Here is a 24,872-nt window from a genome sequence, read left to right as displayed (position 1 = left end):
GAAGTATCAGGTTTGGGATCCCTACACGTCAAATAAGTAAGTTTTGCAAAAATGTCCATCTGTTATGTGAACCATGATAAATGATGCAACGGTTCAGTTTATGGATATCCACAAAATGACATAACCACTGCAGACTCCCCCGTATGTGTATGGAAATTTCAGATACTCATAATTAAATTTGACCTTTAGTGAAATTACTAAATGTTCGTAATGAAACGCCAATCAGGGAAACAGCACAGTTTTACCACTAAACGACACATTTTAGCAAAAAACTGTTGTTGTTTATAATTCCAATATTCCCTCTGGTTTTATCTCTGATTAGTAACTTTACCACTGTAAATTTGGGTGAATCTGGACCCTAATCAGTTGCCTTAATAAGTAGTCTAACCTATATATAAATACAACTTAACATTTTTAAACAGTGATGATGTAGACTAGCTTTCTGGTCTTTTTATTGTAATATAATTCTCTAGGTGTTGTGCACGGGTCAGGACCATGCCATACAATACGAACCAACTTGGTTGTCTTAACCTAGAAACAGTTAATATTGCATTGGGTCAAATGGACATCACAATAGCCCAAAACATACTCTTGTCACAGAAGAAAGCAGTCAGAACACAAGTAGACCCAAAATTCATTTTTATCACAGACATATTTAGAGATTTTGAGAAATACATCAGAGTTCACTGGTAATGACTGTACAGTTTAAATCTGAAACTACGAAGTTTGTCCAAAAAGTATCAGAGCAGTAGGCGGCCGCGGCGTAACCGACTGGCTCGAACCGGTTATTGGAGGGGAGGGGCAAGCCTAGTCCTTCCCATATTAGGCATTGAATACGATCCGGTCACTCAGTGAGTCACAGCGCTCTGTTCCGTACAGTACTGCTGTGTGTGTGCGTCGCATTTCAATATGACTGAACATGTTGAGCAGCACATTTGCATTAAATTTGGCCAAAAACTTGGCCATTCAGCATCAGAGACGATTACTATGATACGGAAAGTTTATGGTGACGTGTCTATGGGCGATACACAAATAAAAGAGTGGTTTAGCGGTTTAAAAATGGCCGCATATCAGTGGAGAATGATGACCGATCTGGCAGGCCTTCAACGGCCAGAAATGCTGAAAATGTTGAACTTGTTCTGACAGAAGACCAAAAGAACTGTCGACTTGAAATCGCACAGGACAATCTGGATTTGATAAAAAGTGACCCAGGGCTATTTAAAAAAGTTATTACTGGTGATGAGTCATGGGTTTATTGCTACAACCCTGAAACAAAGGCTCAATCTTCTCAGTGGAAAACTCGCGAAGAGCAACGGCCGAAAAAAGCAAGACAAAGTCGAAGCAATGTCAAGACAGTGCTGACAGTTTTTTTTTACCAGGACGGCGTTATTCATCACGAATATTTTCCAAGAGGCCAGACAGTGAATAAGGAGTATTATCTTGAGGTCCTAAGGCGGCTACGAGATGCAGTGCGAAGGAAACGACCTGAACTGTGGACAAGCCGTGACTGGATCCTGCACCACGACAACGCGCCAGCTCATTCCTCAAATATTATTCAGCGTTTTTTGGTCAAACACAACATCAACCAACTACGACAGCCTCCCTACAGTCCTGACATAGTTCCTTGTGACTTCTGGCTATTTCCGAAATTAAAAATTCCTTTGAAAGGAAAAAGATTTGACGATGTTGAACAAATAAAACAAAATGCGACGAAGGACCTGTTAGCCATTCCGCAAAATTAATTTAAGGAGTGTTTCCGGAAGTGGGAGGAGCTTGGAATAAGGTAGTGGCTTGTGGAGGGGAGTACTTTGAAGGGGACCAGATTGCAATTGCCGCTGAGTAACATCAGTTCATGCCAGACGTCAAGGTCGGATACTTTTTGGACACACCTCGTATGTAATGTTAAAATTATGATACTATATAAAAATAAATTTGGTACTCTTATGAATGGTTACTTTATTTTACAACAGAGAAATGCTTTTAAATACTTTTATTATATTAATAACAATCATCATTTTTTTTATTCTTAGAGTATATTACCTTATAGAGATGGTCTCAATCTATCCAGATGCTTTTAGATTTGAAGACAGATATGGTAAATAAAACCACTTTGACAGTTGAACAGATTTTATTTCTAGATATTTCAATTTTAGTGGTGTATAAAAATGTACACTAAAAAAAATTGAAAAGTAAATGGAATTGCTGTACATCCTTAAGCAAGGAAAAACCAAGAGCACAAATTACTTAATGAGAATTTGCATTCTTTAACTACTTAAGTAAAATTTATTCATTATATACATCATCGTCCATCCACTGATTTCATTGGTTCGGAAAGAACTGTTCCTCCTGATGTCATTGAGGAGGCACTATTGTGGCTGTGCCCAAGTCGGTCATACGAGGGTACTTCACCTTCTTCTTCTCCAGCTCATCTTGTGCCCACAGTATCAGTTTCATCAAGTTATACAGCCGAGGGGTTGTTGGTTCTTGTAATTCTATTTTTAGAATTGCTGCATTCAGCTCACTTGCAACCTGTAAGCAGGTTTTTTTATGTACATAAATTGATAAAGAGTATCTTACTAACAAAGTAACAACATGCATTTACACTGTTTTTTTTATATTTTAGGCCAATTATTAAGTGAGAATTCTCATGTAAAAAAGACTTGTTTTTAATGATCCAAGAAATATTTTAGAGATGAATTTCCAGTTTTTGTAAATAATACTAGAACGGACTTCTTGAGGTGAGTTCCATGCCTTGAAGGCACTAACATTAACAATAATACGCCAGATGTAAAGTTCACATAGTATAGTGTAAGTAATTAGAAGACTACCCCAGCACCTGCATTCTTACAATAATTTATGCAACTCTCCAATTCTGATGGTCACAGCACAAAAGGTTAAAGGTGGTTACAATACTTCAACTAAGCTGCATAGCATGGTACTGATATGCTGATTAACTTGTGGAGATAAGATTAAGAGGACAAACTTATTTGCATGAAAACCACAAACAAGGATATTTCCACTTTTTTTAATTGTCATCCTATAAACCCCCAAAAAGTACAACACAGTCACCCCAGCCCAAAATATCATCTCCATTCATCCCACTTGCATGAAAAGTGGCAATTAGTACTTTTACACAGGAGTTAAGCTCTTCCAAACAACTTGCTTTTGGAAGAGGATGAAGCTCCAACACTACTCGATGTACAACTTGGAGGTCATACCAAGTTTCTTGGGATAACAATAATCAACAACTTACAATAGAATGATCACATTGATACTCTCTCAAGGAAACTGAATTCATCCTTGTATGTTAAAAAAAATCAGATGAAGTCACAACAAACATAACCTACCATACAATATGTCAGTCAAACCTACTAAGGTGTGGTGGCCTCATTGTTGGGGAGAGGGGACAACAGAAGGAAACCTTAACCGAATGCTGCTGTTTCAAAAAAAGAGCCATCCGAATAATGTCAGAACAAAACCTAGAGAGAGATTTTTTCAAAGCCTTAAATTGCTAACAATAGTTGGCTTATACATCAAGGAAGTAATCATATATGCTGACAAGGAACTCCTACAATGAGGCTACGATATACATAGACATAATACCCGCCACACATCAAATTTCCAGCAACTTCTAGACCATACCACACAATATGAAAAGACACCATCTCGCAAAGGCAAAAAGTTATTCAAACCATCTACCAGAATTTATTAAGACTACAATGGAAGAAGCTGTAGATGGTCCAACAAGATGGCTGACTTGTTAGTCACTATTCTAGTTCTATTCTTGCTAGAGACTATTCTACTCCCTAGAGGAAATTTTACACTGGAGAAGAGAAACCAACACAACTTGACTTTGTAATAAAAACTATTGACTACAGGAACCAAATCCGATTAGCCTTGCACAGTCCAACACAAACCTAAAAACAAGTGAGAAAACATATCCCTAATACCATTCATTTCTCACATCTATATAGTCAAAATAAGATCCTAAAAGATGTTTGTAACGAACTTCAAGCTTCCTTTCATAACCTAAATCTCCACTTCTGAAAGCCTACATCAATTAATGATCCATCCCAAAATACCTTACACATGCCTATCAATTATCTGAGAACCTTCCCTAAAATCTATCTGTTGCAAAAATTGTTCTATTCAATAAGTGGACTAGTTTATAATTTAATCAGTCCCATCATGTCCTTAATATTCAGAATATATGAAAACTGTAAGAGTTACTCCAGCGATGTGATTTTATCAATTAAAGTGCAAACAATGTTCTTTACATTGACTAAACCTCTGAAATCCTTTATGAATGATTCAAATGATTTATTCAGCCAATCTACAAATTGTAATAGGCTACGTTCTAGTGAAAACAACATTCAACTACAAAACTTAGTTGCGTGCAATAATTAGAGTCCGTGCACCAATAAATGTCCAACTGGTCATGTACTAAAAATATAAATAAACTAAGCATTTATGCAGGTATTAAAATTAAACACTAACCAACATTTAAAAAAATTACTACATGTAAGAAAATAAAGTTTTTGACTAATAGTTACAAACAGTGTGCATTAGTTCATGTCCATGCACTAATTAATTAATTAATTAATATTAATGTAATGAAAGTAACTAAAACCCTTTAACCTAGAGCTGGCAATGGTGTCACTCTGTACTGGCGGCTCTATTTTAACAGCCTCGCAGACGTTTCTTATAATGTATCACATTTCATAACTGTTAGTCCAAATATAAACTATTATATGTCAATGTATTCACAACTATATGGAGAGCATTATAATAACAATATCTTATTGTTTCCATGGAAACATATTTTTATTTTTTTTACAAAATGTAAGAAAAATGTTTTTTTGGAATTTGTTTTGTAAATATTCCGTTGTGTAACTGCTTAGCAATAAGCTTTACATCAAAACTGTAAATTTATAACTTATTCGAAAGTTTATCCTGATTCCAAAAATATATAATTATTGTAAACTTTTACCTCAAAAACGTATGTGGTACCAGGGCTTTGCATGAAAAAGCACCCATATTTACTTATTTTCAAAAAAATGCGTACATTTCTAAAATACATATTATTGTTCGTGGGTAAACATAATCTCTTGACTGCATTTATACTTATATAAGTATGACAGTTAAAACAAAAATAAAATAAAATAATAAATTTTTATTTTACCTTATTTACATAATGTTCAATTTATTTATTTATTTATTTATAATTTTATGGGCCTACATTGGACCACTTTAGTCACTTTATATTTTCTAGTCTTTCTTCTTTTTATCCACCCAATATTTCTTCATCCTTTCCGAGCGTAATTTCCTTTCCTCCTCCGGAACCACTCTTCCTATTCGTTGTTTGTTTCTTTTCAGCTGTAGTGTAGAGTATTTGTCATTCAATATCTTCAATGTGTTTGTCTTGTGTTTTAAATCCTCTACTGTAATTTGTAAACTCTCTCATATCTTCCCTTAATTCTGTGATCCATTTAATGTCACTTTTACTATACCACAGTTTTTCTACTATTTTCCTGCTAATTCTATTTTCAGGTGTTCTCAACAAATGCCCAGGAATGATATTCGTTTCTTTTTAATTATACTTGTAATGGGTTCTATATTTTTGTAGACTGTTTCATTGGAAGCTAGTCTCCAAACTCCGTCTACTTGATAGTTTTTGTTAAGCAAGTTCTGACTATTCTTCTCTCCATCTTAAGAACCTTATCTATTGCAATAGTATTTGTTGTTTTAAATATTGTTTCACTTGCGTATGTAATTTGTGGCAGATTATTATACGTATTCTTAGTAGCATGTTTAATCTTAGTTAGTTTGTCTATTTTACTTTGCCAAGATGGTTTTTTCATTCAGGTTATAAGTGATTACTTCTCCTAAGTATTTAAATTTCTGCACAATTTTTATATTGTGGTTGTCCAACCTTATTTTATTTGCAAGTAGAGGCTGCGTTAATAAAACTTCTGTTTTTTTCAAACGATATCTTTAAACCAATTTTCTGAGCTATATCTTGTAAAGATTTAATTTGCTGTTTTGTTTCCTGAATGTCATTGGCCAAAAGAGCTAAGTCATCAGCAAACCCCAGACAGTTCAGATTAATGTTGTCCCTTTGATATCCAATCTTTATGTTTTTTTGGTTATTTCTTTCCCATTCCCTCATGACGTACTCTAATGCACAGTTAAATATGTTATAGTTATGTTCAATATATACAAAGTTTCATTTTTCACTCAGCGTCACTAGATCCCGCCCTGCGAGCTCTCTAAGATCATTTGATCGGTCTCTAAAGTTTTCACCCATACTGAACAACTAAAAACTATAACCTAAGAAAGCTAACAAAAACAATAATAACAACACCAAATACTATTGGATTCGTAAACTCAAACACAAAACCCGGCACTTGTTTACAGTTTCACAACAATGTGGTTGACCCGTACTACGTTCACGTCAGCTGGTCCAAAAAAAAAACTATGTTTTAAGGTAAACAAAGAAGACAATAATCGAAGTAAGAACAGTAAATCGGTACTATAGTTATTGCTCTTCCAGAATATATAAAATAAAAATGATTTATATGACCTTAATTGCCTACTATTTCAATAACTGTACATGTCTACTTTGGCGACGAAAATTTGTTTCATACCAGCTCTAGGGTTAAAATAAAACTTTTTATTACATACACGTGTTTCGGTTTTTAACCATCATCAGTGTACATTAACCTCTCTAGAAAGGTTTTTTAAATCTGTGCTCTCCTGTAGATATTGACAAAACAAGTTAATGGAAAATACAAGAAAAGAACATTACTTTCCGTGTCATGATTTGACTAAGAAATGGCTAAAAAAAAGATCAAAGAATATTTCAAAGGTAACAAGAAGATTTAATATTCTAAACACTAATTTCTAAGTAACAGGACAAATAACTATCTTCTCCGGTGAACCACATGGTAAATGAATAGTGAAAAGTCCTTGGGGTATGGATCTTCTGAACATTCAACATGCTAAGTTGTCAAGACTGCAATATACTTGTGGGGACTCAGTGAACAGTTTGAATCTTCTAAGATGGATCCGTAATTGGTGCAAACAAAAAGCCAAATTATTTTTTTAATCAATTGCAAATTTTGTTAAAACTAAAGATTTAAGATCTGTACCTTCTGTCGATGTGTCTGGTTCAGCAGATCACTGAAGGGACAGTTGGAAGGCTCCTCAAACGCTAACAAAGCAAGTGTTCTCTCTAGTTCTGTCAGAACACCTGGATCTGACTCCCCTACTTCACTCAGCTGGTCCTGGGCGAACTGCAGTGCCTCTTCTACATTTCCAGCTCTGATAAGTTCTATTAAATGAAGTTGCTGTAACATAACAAAAACAATTTACACAAAAACTGTGCTATAGTATACATTTTCTAACAAACACATTTAGTGTTGATTGCCAAGAAGTCATGGTGACCTGGGTGGATAGAGAAAGAAAATTGAAGCATTGAAACAATTGGAGATGGTCACACCAGGCGACCCGTGACAGCAAATCGAATGTGTCTGGGGGCATTATCTGGTCATTGCTAAAAGTGTTACTCCCCCAAGCTCTGCTATTTATTTCCAAAACCAAGTCAATTTGTATCAGGATGATATAATACAAATCTTACCGATTCTGGGTAAATATGACTAAAATGCAATTTTGTACTGAATCTGTTAGTACTTCTCAAACGAATCATATTCAATGGATTAACAGCAAATCTATGTTTTTCTTCTTTTTAAACTAAGATCATACTGTGAGTACATCTGCGACTGTGCGTTTGACGTCAAATGTGACAGCTCCCAATGACCACCTGGTTGCGAACAAAAACTTGCGGTACCTAGGTTGGGCGCTCAGATCTTCTAGTATGGGCATAGCCTAAGGTTACGAACTCAGTACTGACTATTCTAATTTTGTATTTTTGACACTATTATAACTATAGTGCACAAATCAAATATCTTATTTTCATCTGACAACACAAGTTATCAGATTTTGTCACTAACATTTCAAAACTTGTCCTGTTCAGGCTACCTAAACTGAGATAAGTGGTGTAACAGCTTCCAATAAAGCAAAAAATAACACCTAGTAACATAACTTAAGAAAATCAAATGAGAATTACTTGATACACAAAATTTAATATAAACTCTCTTTAAAATATTTTCTTATATCTACACTTAAAATTAATATTATTAAAAAATGAATCTGAAACTACTTGGCAAGAAATAAAAACTGATTATGTGTGGGATAAACAAAAAGAATGCAATGCCCATCTAAGCATTAATTATAATATCTACTTCCAACTTCACAAACAAGGTTTTTAATTTAACTTATTATATACAGCATTATATGTACTTCCCATAAAATTCTTTGTATATGTCACATTAATTAATGTATTTTACATCTGCAACATAATACATTGTGTGTATTATGACATGCAGTCAGTGAAGACCATGTTAGTAACCTCGTCAATGATCCGGGTGACATATAAACATCAATTTTGTACATATTGTTTGCTTCAAACAGAACACACCAAATAAAGCTTATTTCACTGGAAAAAACATTTTGTTACTCATTTCTCCAATTGTTCGATGATTTTTATTTCATCTGCCAATAATGAAATAACTTGTTTTCGTTTATAAAAATTGTTAACCAATTCATACTTTTAAAAGTTTGAATGTTAGATTGATTATTCATGTTTCTTATTGGATAGCAATAAATTACATATACACAGAGCGTTGGGATGAGAGTGTTTAGTGTTTAGGAGATGTCACTATTATTCGAGCATTCACAACCTTACACTAAATTGTATAGGAAAGAGTTTCTTAACTGAGTTGTCTTCATACATTAATTTAAACTATCATCTAAATTTTGTATTTTTAAACGTACGCAATACCATTTTGGATGAACCAAAAAACAAAACATGCAATCTGCTAATGTGAATATCTACATTTTGTACAAACATTTGGGTAACTTTGGTGTAATAGTATTATATAAATCTTCTTTCTAAAATATATTTTTTTTAATTGTTCCAAATTTAAATTGGTTCTCTATTTAAATTTAACTTTTGTTCAGCAAAACCTAACGTCACAACTGGAACAGAGTAACCCAGCAGGGATCACTTCTGGCTGGTTTATACCTTCCAGTTGAACTTACCACTGGGCACAGCAAAAACTGATGTGTCACTTAAATCTGGGCAAGCTTATGGATGTCCAGGAGTGGCACATCACTAACCGCAAATGTTCAGATTCTGGGGTTCAAGGGTAATTTGAGAGGTCTAGTCTACTGCGGGAGATGACTATTGGAGTTGGTGGGGTTTGTTCCTTAACCTCAGAGGTTCTAGCTAACCTCAACAAGGGTGTGCCGCCCCCTGCCTACATTGACTGGAGAGGCTGGTTCAGAGCTGGCCTCCCCTTCTTCCGGGGGACATGACTTTGAGATTTAGTGCCCTAATTCTTCCTCATGGATCTCAATAGGAGGTGGCCCCTACCCCCTAACCTTACCCATCCTGAATATCCTGTCACTTCGGAAACAGCACTAAAGTTCTTATAGGACTAAGTGCAATTTATAAGCTTCTTGACCTGAGAGAAGAACAGAGAAGAGTATGACAATAACATTCAGTAACGAACCTGTAGGTGGAAGTACAAATATCGATCATTGTCCAACAGGTCGGGATGAAGTTGATTGACAAGTAATGTGGCCTCCTGGATTCTTCCCCCTTGAATGGCATCTCGAATGCGAATCCGATTATCCATCAGGTTGAGGTCCATGGAGGGTGTTACACCTGACTCTTGCTGGAACTTTTCTGCCGCTTCTTTGAAACCCTCTGATGGCAATAAATAAATTATTTAACAAATACAGGAGCTGCTTGTATCCTATGTCTGCCATAAAATAATTAAAAAATTAATTTATATATATATATATATATATATATATATATATATATTATCACAGTAAAGAACCATAACTTTTATTATAAACTTATAAAACCAGGTCAAGTTGCACATAATTTTCATTCTCTTACCGATAGTAATATTGTAAATTTAAAAGGCAATTAATTATTATACTTTATATAGTATTTTTTATTTTAGAAAATAGATATGTATACATTACAAATACATAATAAGTTGTTAAGAATGTCGATCAATGCCATATTTTGAGCTAAATCTACTACAGTATATAACAAGTTTGTTGTAATATTTAGAACACCACAAAGTTACAAACATAAATGTGATGAAAGTGCCAATAATGTGAAACAAATTGTATCACACTCTGGAGACCAAACGATGACATAAACTGTCACAGATAGATTTTACCTCACCACATCTCATTGTCAGTGATCTTATAAGTAATTGTCAAACAGATAATATATGAAGGGATAATAGTAGGTTCTACATCTTAACCGCCCTTGGATCTACAAAACGGACTGTTGAATAAAACAGAAAATGTATCATACATTTATTTATATGTTAATTTTTAATAATTGTATTGATTTTATCAATTTTTCATGTACGCTATATTTTCAAGAAGGAGAGTTATGAGTTACAAAATTATCAAGATTGTACACCAAAGAAAAGCAATTTTTAGAATTATAAAAACACGAACCTAGTCAAAGCTCATGGCGATACATTCTAAGACATTAGGAATTGGACCTAAATTAGAGAAGTGGAGATTAATATTGTGTCTGTGACCATAACACTTTTTTGTCATAGACATCGACTCTCCTCCTTCTATTTGATAAAACCCTCGCACAGGCCAGTGGCCCATGAGAATGGGTAGAATAAGGCTTAAAAGGGAATTGGCCTCTCCTTTTTAATGAAAAAAAAAAAAAAAAAAAAAATAGAAAAACATGGTAAAGGACTATAACAATCATAAAATTTAGGCTTAACAGTTTTGAACTGGAATATCACATCATGTTACTTTAAATCATCTTAGTCATTAGTACTAGATTTAAGAAAATTTTAAGACTAAATTTAACACTGAAGAGCTCAGCAGCAGGCTACAATGTTGACCATTTACAATATATTGTAAATCTTGTTTTATCCTACTAGTTAAAACATATCATACATATAGCTTACCTGTGACGAGGTAGTTCATTATAAGTTTATTCATGTCGCTCCGTTGAACGTGAACACCCTCCAGTTTGCTGATCCAATCGTCACGTGTTATGCTTTCTTGTTTATCAGAATAGCTCATGGATGTCAGCCTAGAACGCCACAGTACACAGTAAGAAAGATTGCAATAGAACAACACCATGGACTAGGTTCAGAATAAGAAGTCTATTTATTGCTCGATAATAAAAATAAATTGTGCAATACCAGATTAGTTACACTTCAGTAATTAAACTTTAAAAAGGTTGTACTTGTTTTTTACTTGCTGCAATCTGTGTATGTATAAAAGCCAGACATCTCTGACTCATCATAAGTAAATTCATTTTCAGTTTATTTAAAACAAGTACCTATGAAAGTCCATTTTAATCGGTTTGATAAAAAAAAATATTAAAAAAACTACTTTAACCCTAAAAATTATGATAGAATTTTTTACAGGGACAACAGAAATTAAAGTTTGATTACTGAAAAAATAAAATAAATTAGAAAGTTGGCTATTTAAAAAAAAAATCTAACAACCAATACACATTCAAGGATAGGGTCCATGTTTCCTTTTTATCACGTTTGACCAAAAGGGAGATACTTACTTTTTTGGCTAAGTCCTGAGACTTGAAACTTGGTACATAGGTTCCTCTTGGTTCAAGAAAAAAAATTCATCTGATTTTGAGCTCAAAAATTTAAAAATTACAGACAAAAATTAAATATTAACTAATGAAAGATCACAGAACAAACACATTTGTAAAAAAAACCAAAGTACAATCATATGACACAATTATACAGGTAATAAATTTACTTTGTTATTCTGGTGTGTAAGACTTATGTCACTTTCTGTAGGGTTCTTTGTTACTCTGTTGTATCGGTTTATTTCTATATATACAAGACAAAGTTCAATGATGATGCACATCGCTCTATGGGATTTTTCAGAGCATTTGTTTAGTCTGATTATCAGCAGAATATTTCAAAAGGGTTTCATTCTCTACACTTTAGATTTTACATGAAACTTCATTTCTACACAGTCAATTTGAATGAGTTCTACATGGTGCATGCAGGGCGACCAGATAAGTCCGGCTAGTGGAGGAATGTCCTTTTTACAGTTTGTCCTCTTCTCCGCAATAGCCACAAATAGAAAGGTATCTTACTTTTGTAGACTTTGGAAAATGTTTAATGTGACACACAGAATTACTGAGGAAAAATATGTATCGTTAAAAATTAACCCTTAACACATTCACTACCACAATGTTAAAAATCTTTCCATAAATATAGACTAGGCGCCGCAATTGTGCGGCGGCTGGATTCCACCAATAGACTGCCGCCGCACATTTGCGGCGCTTGGTCTCATTAAAATAGACTGCCGCCGCACATTTGCGGCGCTGTTCTCCTATAATGCTATAGTTGACAAAAAGTAGCAGTCTATTTTAAAAGCCTTGATCATTTCGTAACAGTCTACAGGGATGTCCTGCCGCATATGTGAGGCACTTGGTCTGTGGATCTGACAATTAGTGACGTCATACAACAGCTGACTAAACTACCATATGTTTTACATTAAAAACACCAAAACAGGCCTAACCTCAATGTTTGTAGTCGCCAAACTGTGTTTGTGAGTTGTTTATTTGTTTATCTTGACAATGAAGCGTAACAAGAGATAGATCGTTTATTAGCACAAACAGTGAAATCGATCGTTTTCTGAGTGACAGTGAATCTAGTTTGTTTTCTTCAGGAGGTGAGAGTGATTATATTCCCTCTGATTGTTCTGACAGTGAATCAAGTTCGGTTGAGATAAATGAAAATGGTGATGATGTTCAGGGTGAAGTAGAATTGCCCTTTATGTGCAAGAAGATGTTCACATGGAACTAGTTGATGGCTGTGAGATAATAATGAAGGTAACGTAATAAATTCTCGATCCTAATGTACAGTTTGTTGTCAACGCTGTTCATGACCGTTACGATAATGTGCAAGGTATCTGGAAAGATACAAACAATCATCCACACGTGTTTTGAATTTACAGGTAGGGAGCAAATCAACCTACAAACTAATGATCCAGTAGAAGTTTTTAGCAGCATTTTTGACGATTGTCTTCTAGATAAAATTGTCCATTGGACGAACAAACGAGCTGTAGTCTACCGAGGAAACCCTCTTCCTAAATATTCACTTCTTAACAAATGGGTCAATGTTACCAAAGATGAACTAAAAAAGTTCTTAGGCCTAACCATGCTTATGGGCAATTTAGGCTTTCCCCACACTGAAAACACTATTGGTCAAATGACCCATTATACGGACATACCATATTTGGCAATACAATGTCTCGCAATAGATATGAAACCATTCTACAATGTTTATGTTTTTATGACTCTGAAAACAGATCCTACTGATGGCAGAATGCACAAAATTAGCCAAGTGTTACATCACCCTCTTACAAAATATTAACGATACTTACAAACCCGGAAAATCACTGTCCCTCGATGAAGCGATGGTTTTGTTTCGGGGAAGGTTATCATTCCGGCAGTACATAAAAAACAAGGCTCACAAATACGGAGTTAAATTGTATGAACTATGTACATCAGACGGATTCATTCTAAACGTAATCATTTATGAAGGCAAAGGAACATTACAACACCAAGGAAAGGGTCACACATATGAGGTGGTGATGAAACTAATGCAAAACTTTCTTCACAAAGGCCATATTGTCTACTTAGACAAATTTTTACAATAGCGTTGAGCTAGCTGAAGACCTGTTCAAAAACCAAACCAACATATGTGGGGACCCTGCAAGCTGGCAGGTCAGGTAACCCACAAGAAGTTATTCAGGCTAACTTGAAGAGGGGTGAATTTATCAGCCGGCAAAAAAAGCGAAGTAACCGTCATGAAATGGCGGGACAAACGTAATGTGCTAAGTATTTCTACAGCACATGGGCCTGACATGACAGACACCACAAACAAAAGAGGAACAGTTACGAAGAAGCCTTCTAATGATCGTAGCTTATAACAAAGGAATGGGCGGCATTGACAAAAGCGATCAAATGCTATATCTTACTATTCCAGTCCAAGGAAATCCCTACGCTGGTATATGAAGATTATTCTTTCATCTCATGGATATCGCACTCTGGAACAGTGCCTACATCTTTTCGAAGCTAAGTGGCAAGATGACATACCTCACTTTAGGGACGTGATAATTAAACATTTTATCCAAGTGGAACAAGTGCAACGTCCTTTCCGTGCTAGCTCCTCAGGAAGTCACTTACCCGTAAAAGTTCAAAAAGACTGAGATGCAAAATTTGCCGAGTTGAACAACAGAAGAGAAAGGACACTTTCTACACTTGTTCTGTTTGCAAGGACAAAGACAACAAACTAATTGGCCTATGTATGCCAATTTGTTTCAACAAATTTCATGAAAAGTAGGCCCAAACATATTTATGAGATGCATAAACTAATTGTCAGTTTAGTATTAATTTGGGCGTAATAGGCTAATAACATTACTTTTGTAAATGTACACATTTGTAACAGTGTCGCCTACTTTATACAATTTATTGTCCAATTATAGCCTATGCTTTATATTGTAAAAAGTTTGGTATTTTTTTGCCTTTGTTCTTTTCACTAGAATGTTCTACACTTTTGTAATAGGAAGTGCATATAGATATCTGTCCTGAGGAAAGATACCACTTACCATCAAACTTAGCTTTACTTTATAAATATTGCCTTGAACTTACAATAAATGTGAATATATGCATTGTCATCGAGCTTGGTTCTCAAAAAAAACCTAGAGTTTTTAATGTCATGGACCGAGCGCCGCACATCTGCGGCGCCGTAAAAAAGGCTCAAAACATTTTAAAAAACCTGTAGAATCACAAAGGTATGTTAAATTAAGGTTATTTTAAAAGTGTATTATATGAATTTAAATTAAAATTTCTTGTGGTCTGTGGTGAAAGTCACACACATTATTCTCAGTCTTCTAGTAAAGATCCGTTATTTTACCGATAGTCTATCGGAATGACCGCGGCGCCGCACATATGCGGCGCTCGGTAGCGAACGTGTTAAAGCGTGGCATACGGTAATGTCCGTACCATCGGAATTGTGGTAAACACGCCAAACAGGAAAGTCTGTTTTATCTTATTTTAGTTTATTGTGTACATCTTAATTTACAAAAATGATGTGAATGAGTAGGAATGCGAAAATGAATAGATTCATGATCATCGGGAAGCAAATTAGATTGCATCAATAAAGGCAGTATACTAAGCGCCCACTAACACAATTGGATGATTATCGAATGATATGGAATCAGCATTATTCATGACCATCCAGTGAATATCGCAATTGACCTGAATATTAATGATTCCATATCAATCGATAATCATCATCCGATTATGTTGATGGCTTATACTACAGCCTTATAGTTTTTCAGTAATTTTTAATACTTTTTTAACAAAATCAGTGGTAGACCTAGTTTAGTCTAACAATACAATTTACACAGTTAGCAATATTTTAATGGTAGTTTTTGGTCATTTTGTGGGTGTCACTAAACATAACAGTCTTGTTAGCTGCCTGGTTTACCACATTCAATTTGGATATAGCAGTATTGAGAAGCTAGGCTATTAAAACTAAAACATTTTAAAATCCATCAATACTCATGACTAATAATGAATTGAATTCATATAGAATTTCTACAAAAAATAATGTTTGTAAGTAGGGCTTTACTTTTAATCCTAAATCTGGTGAAGTAAACAGAATACATGTATTTAATTAGGTATATTACATCCACACTGAGCATCTTGACGATTTTACCACGATTTTCTAATCTAATGTTAATCTGACATCCACATTTCACAGTCCAATGTTGTACACCACATTCAAAATTTAAATTATACTTACTCGAGACGAGAGATCCACTGCTTTCTTCTTACGTCGTATGCACGTTATGTTATTGTCCATACACTCAATAACCCTATCTTCAATCCTTTCCTTTGTACTGTAACTAGGCCTATTATTGTATCTTAGGTCGTACGACCCAATGCTAATATTGAATTGAGAATTGCAAATGCGAAACGTCACTCATCAAAATCACAATAACACTAAGTCAAGGTGGCACTGGCAATTTGCCTAACGCTAAAGCAAAGACAGTGGAGTGGAACAAAACTGAACCTTTGAATCTCCCATTCCTATGAACCCATCTGCCAACACCTAGTAGACAGTAGACAGTCATCAGACAAGTGACAAGCCCGACACTCAAAACGTATTAACCGCAATGACGGTTTACCATGATATTTAACGTTAAGTAGAGAATTTATCCAATTCCAGAATATATTCATTATATATCGCGTAGTTTCAGTTGCCGGATTATGTATCAGCTTTGACAGTCCAAAGGTATCAGTCTACGGTATAGAAAGATATTGTATCGATCCAATGCTAAAATATGTTGCCCCTTGAAACGTGGTTTTGCGCTATTTAGCAGCAAACAAAGTAAACAGAGGCCGAGGCTTTGCCTGTCAATTACCTAGTTTTACTGATTTGATACTCTTACTTAGAGTATAATAATGTAATGGAAGTTTCGCGTATCTGGTTACTTAAACGCAAAATATTTTTAATTGTTTTTTTTTTATAATATTATATTATTATTATTTGATTCTTACTGAACAATAATCTGGGTCGTTTATAAATTTCTGACCACTAGAAGTATATTTATTTTATTTAAAAAAATATGTATGCAAGGAATTTTATGTCACCAAGGCGCACTCACTTGCATGAAACTTCTTATAGTAAACTTACAGCATTACTTTGCCCCTTTACTGTGTTCAGGTGACTTTGATTTTCTATTTCCCTGTCTAGTGTGCTGTCAGCTGCCAACAAGAATAGAAAAAGTTGACTAATAACCATCAAACCTTGGTATTGTTATTGTTTATTCTATTATTGTTTAGACAGTTGTGCTCTTATGCTCCTAAGTTTATTAGTCTGGTTTGAAGTGATATTTCGTGTTGTGATTTTGATATAATGACTCCTCCAAAAGGAATATACAAAACACGAAAGTTCAAAGGTAATCAACATACTATAAAAGTGATAGGACTTGAGTCAGGAGCATCATCCAGTTCTAGCCAACCCATAGTAAATTGTAGGCCTAAGCCAACTCCACCTAGCTCATCTGAAACCAAACTTTCTGCTTAATCGACATACTACAATGAGTACAAGGGTGAAAACAGGAATATAATTATTAGCATGGTCATATTATCAGATGCCATTAGAGAGTTTGCTGTGTGCAAAGTTTGTCGAGGTGAAATTAGGCTACTTGAAATTGAAGAAAAGCGTAATGGTCTTGCTTGCCAGCTTTCGCTTTCACGTTTGAAGTGTGATACAGCTAAAAACTTTTAGACTTCGAATGAGTGTCAACCTAAGTTTAATGAGCACTATTTTGAGATAAATATGAGAATGTATTATGGCCTTAGATGCACTGGAAAGGGCGGAGAAGGAGGTAAGGTTCTTTGAGGAATGTTAAATTTGCCTAGGCCAAGCACTAGGCAAAAAATACGTAAACACTCAGGCATTGTGTTAGCTTAGTGGCTGAAGAGTCTATGGTTGACGCAACCAAAGAGGCAGTGATTAATAATGACAATTGCTCAGATATTAGTAAAGCCTACGATGGAACATGGCAAAAGAAGGGATTCAGATCGAAGAACGGCTGTTGTACGGTTACGAGTATCGACACCGGAGAAGTCCTTGATGTTGATGTGCTTACTAAATTTTGCAGTGGATGTTCGAAGATTTCTAATTTTGAAAACTACGCACATAAAATGGAAGCTCACAAAGCAAAATGCCTGAAAGATTATGAAGGTTCATCAGGCGGAATGGAAAGTGCTTCTGCAGTCACACTTTTTGTATGTTCTATTGAGAAGAGGGGGGTCCGCTACAAAGAAATGTTGGGAGATGGAGACTCTAAAGCTTTTTTAGCTGTTGTTGAAAGTGACCCCTATGATGACCTAAAGGTTTCAAAAATAGAATGCGTAAACCATGTAGCGAAACGAATGGGCTCTAGATTGAGAGCAACTAAGGCAAATTGTAAAACAAAAACTCTATCCGATGGTAGGTCTATTAGAAGCCGTCTATCCGATAAAAAAATTGATGAGCTACAGACATATTACAACAGTGCAATCAGAAACAACTGCACAGACCTAAAAAATGCAAAAAACAGTCTGGGCTATTTACTATCATAAAGTATCGTGCGACGAATTGCCTCATCATGGGCTCTGTCCAAAGCCCCCGGACACCTAGTGTAAGTACAGGCAAGCCGAAGAAAAAGGTGAGTTAGCTATTTACAAACATAAAAACTCTATCCCTGTTGCTGTGATGGAAGTCATCAAGCCTGATTTTCAACAACTAGCCAAACCTAAACTGCTCAAGCGATGTCTCCACGGAAAAACTCAGAATGTGAACGAAGCATTCAACCATATAGTATGGAATAGGCTACCAAAAAACGTATTTGTAGGTAGACTAACATTAGAGCTTGGAGTGTTAGAGGCAGTCATATCTTTCAATGATGGTAACATATCAAGGCTGAAAGTGCTAAAAGAACTTGGGTTCAGCGACTATGGAGAACATACGATCAACGCCTTGAAATCACTTGACGCGGAGCGTGTGCGTACTTCGGACAGAGTAGCATTAGAAGCAACTAAAGAAGCCAGCCTTAGTAAGAAGAGGGCCAGCCTACTTCAGGAACCAGGTGATCCAATGGAGTATGCACCTTAAGCCTTTTAAATGTTTGTAAGATGAATTGTTTATCTGTTTATTGAATAAATATCCTTTCTCATGTTCAAGTGGGTTTTCCCAGAAACCGTATTTTTATACATATTCTTCCCATTATCTCAGGAACTAATACAGATATCGTAACCAAATTTTTACCACAGGTTAACTACACATCAGTGGAGATGTGGAACCAGCATTTATCAAATTATACTCATAATTAATAGAATTAACCTAAATAACATAACTTTAAAAACAAACAAAAATCAATATACTTTTTTATTGAAAATATTTTTTAGTTGGGAGTTTTTATTATTTTTATTGGTTCACAGCGTTTTAAATAAACTTAAAAATATAGAGTAAACATTTGAGAAATTTAGCTACAATAAGTTCGGAGTAAATGGAAAAAAGTTAACATGGGCTCTTATGGGCGTTTAAGTAACCTTATTGTTAATTCAAAAAACGTTCTCAAAATCATAATTTTAGTGGAATTAGTAGATAGATATGGAGAGATTTACGAATACCACACAACATGCGGACACTGAGTCTTACCTCCACTAAAGCCATATTAGATAAGGACAGAGGACTTTTTAACATAACTGTCACAACTGCCTTCAGAAAACTATTCCATGTTATGTAACCTCCGTTTATCACCAATTTATTCTGCTGATAAAGATTACTGGCTTAAACCTCCGGCTAAAGTAAACACCTTGTAAACTCAACTATTTGATGAATAACCTCTTTCGAGACACATATCCCTCTGGTACACTTATTCTCAAAAACAGATGCAGTTCCCTCAAGAATAGAACCCCTTTGTTTTTTTTCAACTCCATGAGAACAAGGAGGTTTTAACTTTTTTGGATGACCATCTATACCCAGATAATCTCCTGGACGAATTAAACCACCTGATAAATACATTCTGCTGATAATTTAAGTGTCAATATCTGTAAGAAATTTAGAATGGCCGACCAGTACAGTATATTATTCCAAGCTCACTAGCAGGCAAAGCAATAACCCTACCCCAAATAAGGCTTCACGATCGATTAACAAAATTTAATTTTCTACACAAATTTGTTGAACAAGCACTTCCGAATACCTATGTTCTGTTTTTACTTATTTTTATAACAGCCATAATTCCCTATTGGAAAGAACTCCCTTTACCTTTAACCCCCGTTAACATTATTCCTCCTATTGGAAATTTCTGTGGTATTCCCATATGATTTTCTATGATTAAACCCCTGGTCAATTTATTCTGCCGATAAAGAATACCCTTAAGCCCCAGGTTAAGGGAGATATCCTGTAAACTCAACCGTTTGATGAAAAGCCATTTCGAGATACCTATCTCTCTGGTTAACTTATTATCATAACAGACGGTACTATCTCAGGAAGACAACCCCTGTTCTTTTATCTCCCATTAACATTAACAGTCCTGGGGAACCTCTCTGACATTCCAGATAATCTCCTGGGTAAATTAAATACCTTGATAAACTTATTGTTATGATGATTATTGTTGCCTTTGGTCGAGTACCGTACTCTTCAAGTAACCAAAATATCTTTTAGTTCTAACTCAATTTTAAGTCACAAAATATCCTGGAAGTAAAATAAATTGTCTTAAATCAAGATAAGTAAACACACCCTTCGTTCTTCTTAACTCCCTTCAATACTTAATCTCTAAATTCAATCATCTAATGCAGTTTATCCCCAAATATGGCAAACACCAAAATAGTTACCAAAAGGGGGGTAGCCCCAGTGAGACGAAAGCGAGTTCAGTGATATACATGCAGTCAACATTCTCTAAATTAATAAAGTTTAATCAAATTTTAGTAGGTAATTTTACGCAACACATTAACTTTGCAAATAAAAAAAGTAAACATTACACAATTCACAGAACAATAATTTATAGGAAAATAACAAATACAAGCATAAATAAGTAGCTAATGAACTACAACATAAATGTTTACGACTAACTAATTGACAATCAATTACTTATACTTATTATTACTTGATAATATAAGTAATAATATAAGTATAAGTAATTGATATTAATTAATGGCATCAATACGATGAATTAATTTAATGTAATTAATGTGTTAAATTGTATTTAATTAAATAAATCCCTTATCAAAATACCACATTATCTTACAGTGATTTATTTATTAATTAAGAATCCTTTCCAGAAGGGTCTCAACAGCAAGAACTGTGGATTTACCACTTCTGAAACCGACTCTACATTTGGAACATTCAATAACTAATCAAAATTATTTACATAATTTAGCCTACAATATCAACAATTTTATCAACATTACAATCAAAGAATCGTTAAAGTCATTAGCAGAGGCAAAAGTATTATCATGAGAAGCACTGTGAGGTTTATTCCTGTTAATAAGATTCCACGCAGTTTTACATGGATTAGCAAACTTTGAAATGAGTCGCCAAATGCCAAAACAGGCTAAATCCAAAATTTAAAAAAGTTGAGATATTGATGACATTGAGTTCTGTATTACCTAGGCTACAGATTTGTCACTTCAAAATGTTCCAAAACCAGTTAAAAACTGTTTAAAATTAATATTTAAAAGTGAAGGTTGTTCCAAAATCAGTTATATCCTATAGCCATTCGGTTCCAAAAACAGTCATATCTGCACAGATGACAATGTTCCAAAACCAGCTATATCAAACTACAATAACTTACAATGTTTCATGTTTCTGTGTCAAAATAAGTTAAATCCCAAAAGACTTTTCCTATAGGGAACTGCTGATCATTTTCCTTCTGAATTAATTGTTTATTTTGTTGGCTAATTTTAAATTTCAAAGGCTAAAATAGTGTTATAAGAAGCAATAGCACTCAATTATTTAACATTATTTTAAAAGCTCCTGATTTGTTGTGTGTCATAAACATGGAGGCTGAACATACAGGAGGTATTTTAGAAGGTAGTGAAGGCGTTGGTATTGATATTATAAATGCTGAAGTTGTAATTGTTCAACAAGAAAATGTCAATATAATGGACATAACAGTGGAAACTCCACAAAATGTGGAACAAGTAGAGTTGGTAGAAGAGATGCCTGGCCCTTTGGCAAAGAAAAGGAAGAAAAACGAAAGAGCATGGAAGAAAACTGTTGCAAAAGTTGCTAGGTAAGTTAACAACATTTGGTAAAGAAAACTAAACTAGCCTAATCTTAACACTCATTTGAACTAAAATAACCTAACCTCAACTAAGCTAACCTAACCTCAACTAAACTAACCTATAACCGCAACTAAACTACTTAATCTCAACCAGCCTAAAGTAATTCAGCTTAGGCCCTAACTTAACTACAACAGTTTTTGACAACGTTTGCGATCTATAATTTGTTTTTATTACAGGTTAGTATTTTTTTAAAGGTATAGGAGAACTAATAATCCCTATTTTGTTTTAGACACCGCCCGAAGGGATTTCCACAGATGCCTAGTTGTAAACATTCGGCCAAAAGTAAGTACCGCTGCGCAGAACTTTCCCTGCAGGATGTTAGAAAGATACATCAGCAATACTATAAAGACGCTGACCTTCAATCAAAGAAGAATTTTATTCTTCAGCACGTCATTGTTTCCTCAGCAAAAAGTACTCGTCTTCCAGAAGGTATCAAATCAAAAAGAAATGTAAGTACTGACTTTTTCTTACCTAAAATGAGGAACAACAAAACTGAGAATGTTAAAGTATGTCGGGCAGCACTACTTACAATTTTGCAAGAGAGTAAAAACCGAGTGCAATTGATTTGCAAAAAGTACCTGGAAACAGGCGTCGTACCTTTGGAGACTCGTGGAGGAGCACGCCAAGTTGATAAATATAATATAAAGAAAGACAGCATCAAATCTTTTATTAAAACATTTATTCCAGTACAAAAACACTATTGCAGAGCGAAAAACAAGCATAGGCAATACCTTCCAAGTGAGCTTAACATTACAAAAATGTGGAAAATGTATATTGAGCAGCATCCAACTGAAGAATTAAAGTGTGAGTATGACTTTTTCAGGCTGGTTTTTTCTGAGAACTTTAACATTGGTTTTGACGCTCCGTACACTGATAAGTGTTCAACCTGCACAAGGCTTGAGTGTGAACTAGCCACAGAAAAAGATGCAGGCAAGCGTGAAACACTAAAGCTAAACCTAAAAGCCCACAAAGTCCGTGCAGACAAATTCTACAAACTTTTGCAAGAAAATAATGATAAAGAGCTTATTCTGAGCTATGATTGTCAGAAAAATCTTGTCCTTCCTAAAATACCGGACCAAGCCGCATACTATAAGCGCCAGCTATATCTATATAATTTTGTGATTTGTGAGGGACATTCTAAAGTCCTCTTGAATTCAGAAAACACCTTTTCTTACCTCTGGACTGAAAACCAGTATGCAAAAGGGTCCAGTCAAATTGCATCTGCTGTTTACCACAGGTTAACAAGCGCTAACATGGAAAATGTCACCACAGTCAAACTTTTCTCTGACGGCTGTGGTGGCCAAAACAAGAACACAACTGTTGTCGGTATGATTGCTCATTGGCTCCTGAAAGATGCACCTAAACATGTTACTAAAGTTGTACTACTCTTTCCGGTAGTCGGCCATTCTTTCATTCCCCCTGATAGAGTGTTTGGAGTACTTGAAAGGAAATTTCAAGATCTGAGTGTAATCAACAATCCCAATGAGTACACTGAAATAATTGAAAAGCACTGTACTGTTGTGAAACTTGGGACGGATTGCCCTGTGAGTGATTGGAAAACTCTAACCGATGCTGTTCTAAAAAAACCAGGACAATGGCATTTTCAATTTCAAAAGGCCAAGAAATTTATCTTTTCAAGAAGTAAAAGTAATCCAAACTCCATCCTGGTACAAGGAGAAGCAAACTATGTATTTGAAATCGGCGAGAGTAAGTCAGTAATGAAAAGGGGGAAAAATTTTGACAATGCAGTTTTGAGAGTGATACAAGAAGGACACCCAGTGAAACAAGTAAAAATCAATGATGTGAAATGCTTGCTAAATCTCCACTATGGAAATGACTGGCAACGGGAGCCAAAGTTGAAGTTTTTCAAGGACTTATTCCAGCTACCTACCACCAATCAAGGCGAAGAAGATGATGATGAAGATTTTGAAATAAATGAAGAGGATGAGCCTATGATTGAGTGAAAATATTTTTAATAAACGACACATTTATTTTATAAACTCTGTAGATAAATAAATTCATGGTTTTGTATTGAAAATGAATACGATTGTGTTCATTAATCCTAACCTAACTTTACCTAACAATATAGGCTACAATGTTTTGAGAAAAAATGATTTAATAATATAAGGTTCTGTTTTTAACTTATTTTGGAATGGTAAACGCAATTTAACTGGTTTTGGAACCAAAGTTAAAAAGCAAATGGCGGAGAGTAAGTTTCCAAAAGCAGCTAAATCATAGTTACTGTTCCAAAACAAGCTATGCCATATATTTAATCGGCTGCAGTAATTATAACTTTTGTACCATTTTTTAGCAATTTTAAAACAATATAACTAATTTTTTAACCTTTTTTTTTAAACAAAAATCATAAAAATGTAATGGATGTGAGAAAAGCAATCAGTTTTTGGCATTTATCTAAAAAACTTGCAGAGTGGATTTAGCTTGTTTTGGCATTTGGCGACTCAAATGTATTTTGCATTAACTGTTCACTTAGCCAACTTAAGCTTTAAATGGTACTCCTTAAGGTTACTCAGTAAAGGGCCAAGATCAGGTCTTGTCTTATGTAGATCAATCAGTAGTGCCATAACATATTTCATCTGTCCAAGTTTAGCTGTATACCAGTTGTTGGCTTTAAATTTAATTTTACCACAATTTGGCACTGACTTAGCCTTAACAAGAAATAATAGGTCAAACAAGTATTTAACATTACTAAAACATTGCAATACCCCCTCATTTGACGGGAGGAATTTAACTAAGTCACACCACGCAGACACTTGTGCTAACACAGCATTATTAAAAACATGCATGTTTATTTTGTTAAAGAATCTAAATTCTACAGTAGAGACTGCCTGACTTGAGC

At 34.8% G+C, this 24,872-nt stretch overlaps 2 protein-coding genes across 2 annotated transcripts; one reads left to right on the top strand and one right to left on the bottom strand.

Annotated features, from left to right (window-relative positions):
• Nucleotides 1–2,109: 2,109 nt before the first annotated feature.
• LOC124357167 (glucose-induced degradation protein 8-B homolog) lies at nucleotides 2,110–16,179 on the bottom strand. Its single transcript, XM_046808681.1, has 5 exons — nucleotides 15,978–16,179; nucleotides 11,085–11,212; nucleotides 9,636–9,832; nucleotides 7,152–7,349; nucleotides 2,110–2,529 (listed from the first exon to the last, which is right to left on the bottom strand). Exons 2-5 carry the CDS (start codon nucleotides 11,200–11,202, stop codon nucleotides 2,353–2,355), a joined length of 690 nt encoding a protein of 229 aa, XP_046664637.1. The 5' UTR covers nucleotides 11,203–11,212; nucleotides 15,978–16,179; the 3' UTR covers nucleotides 2,110–2,352.
• Nucleotides 16,180–21,266: 5,087 nt separating this feature from the next.
• LOC124357158 lies at nucleotides 21,267–24,034 on the top strand. Its single transcript, XM_046808669.1, has 2 exons — nucleotides 21,267–21,963; nucleotides 22,245–24,034. Exons 1-2 carry the CDS (start codon nucleotides 21,728–21,730, stop codon nucleotides 23,977–23,979), a joined length of 1,971 nt encoding a protein of 656 aa, XP_046664625.1. The 5' UTR covers nucleotides 21,267–21,727; the 3' UTR covers nucleotides 23,980–24,034.
• Nucleotides 24,035–24,872: the final 838 nt, after the last annotated feature.

The sequence above is a fragment of the Homalodisca vitripennis genome, chromosome 1 (genome assembly GCF_021130785.1).
Source record: "Homalodisca vitripennis isolate AUS2020 chromosome 1, UT_GWSS_2.1, whole genome shotgun sequence".
NCBI lineage: Eukaryota > Metazoa > Arthropoda > Insecta > Hemiptera > Cicadellidae > Homalodisca > Homalodisca vitripennis.
This window is presented reverse-complemented; position numbering and strand designations above follow the sequence as displayed.

Excerpts from the sequence above, each read along its gene's own strand:
- LOC124357167 (XM_046808681.1), bottom strand. The coding sequence starts at position 11,202 with ATGAGCTATTCTGATAAACAAGAAAGCATAACACGTGACGATTGGATC. Across the intron at positions 7,350-9,635 it reads ATTTGTACTTCCACCTACAG|CAACTTCATTTAATAGAACT; the intron begins GTTCGTTACTGA and ends GTTATGTTACAG. Across the intron at positions 2,530-7,151 it reads ACCAGACACATCGACAGAAG|GTTGCAAGTGAGCTGAATGC; the intron begins GTACAGATCTTA and ends ACCTGCTTACAG.
- LOC124357158 (XM_046808669.1), top strand. The coding sequence starts at position 21,728 with ATGGAGGCTGAACATACAGGAGGTATTTTAGAAGGTAGTGAAGGCGTT. Across the intron at positions 21,964-22,244 it reads ACTGTTGCAAAAGTTGCTAG|ACACCGCCCGAAGGGATTTC; the intron begins GTAAGTTAACAA and ends ATTTTGTTTTAG.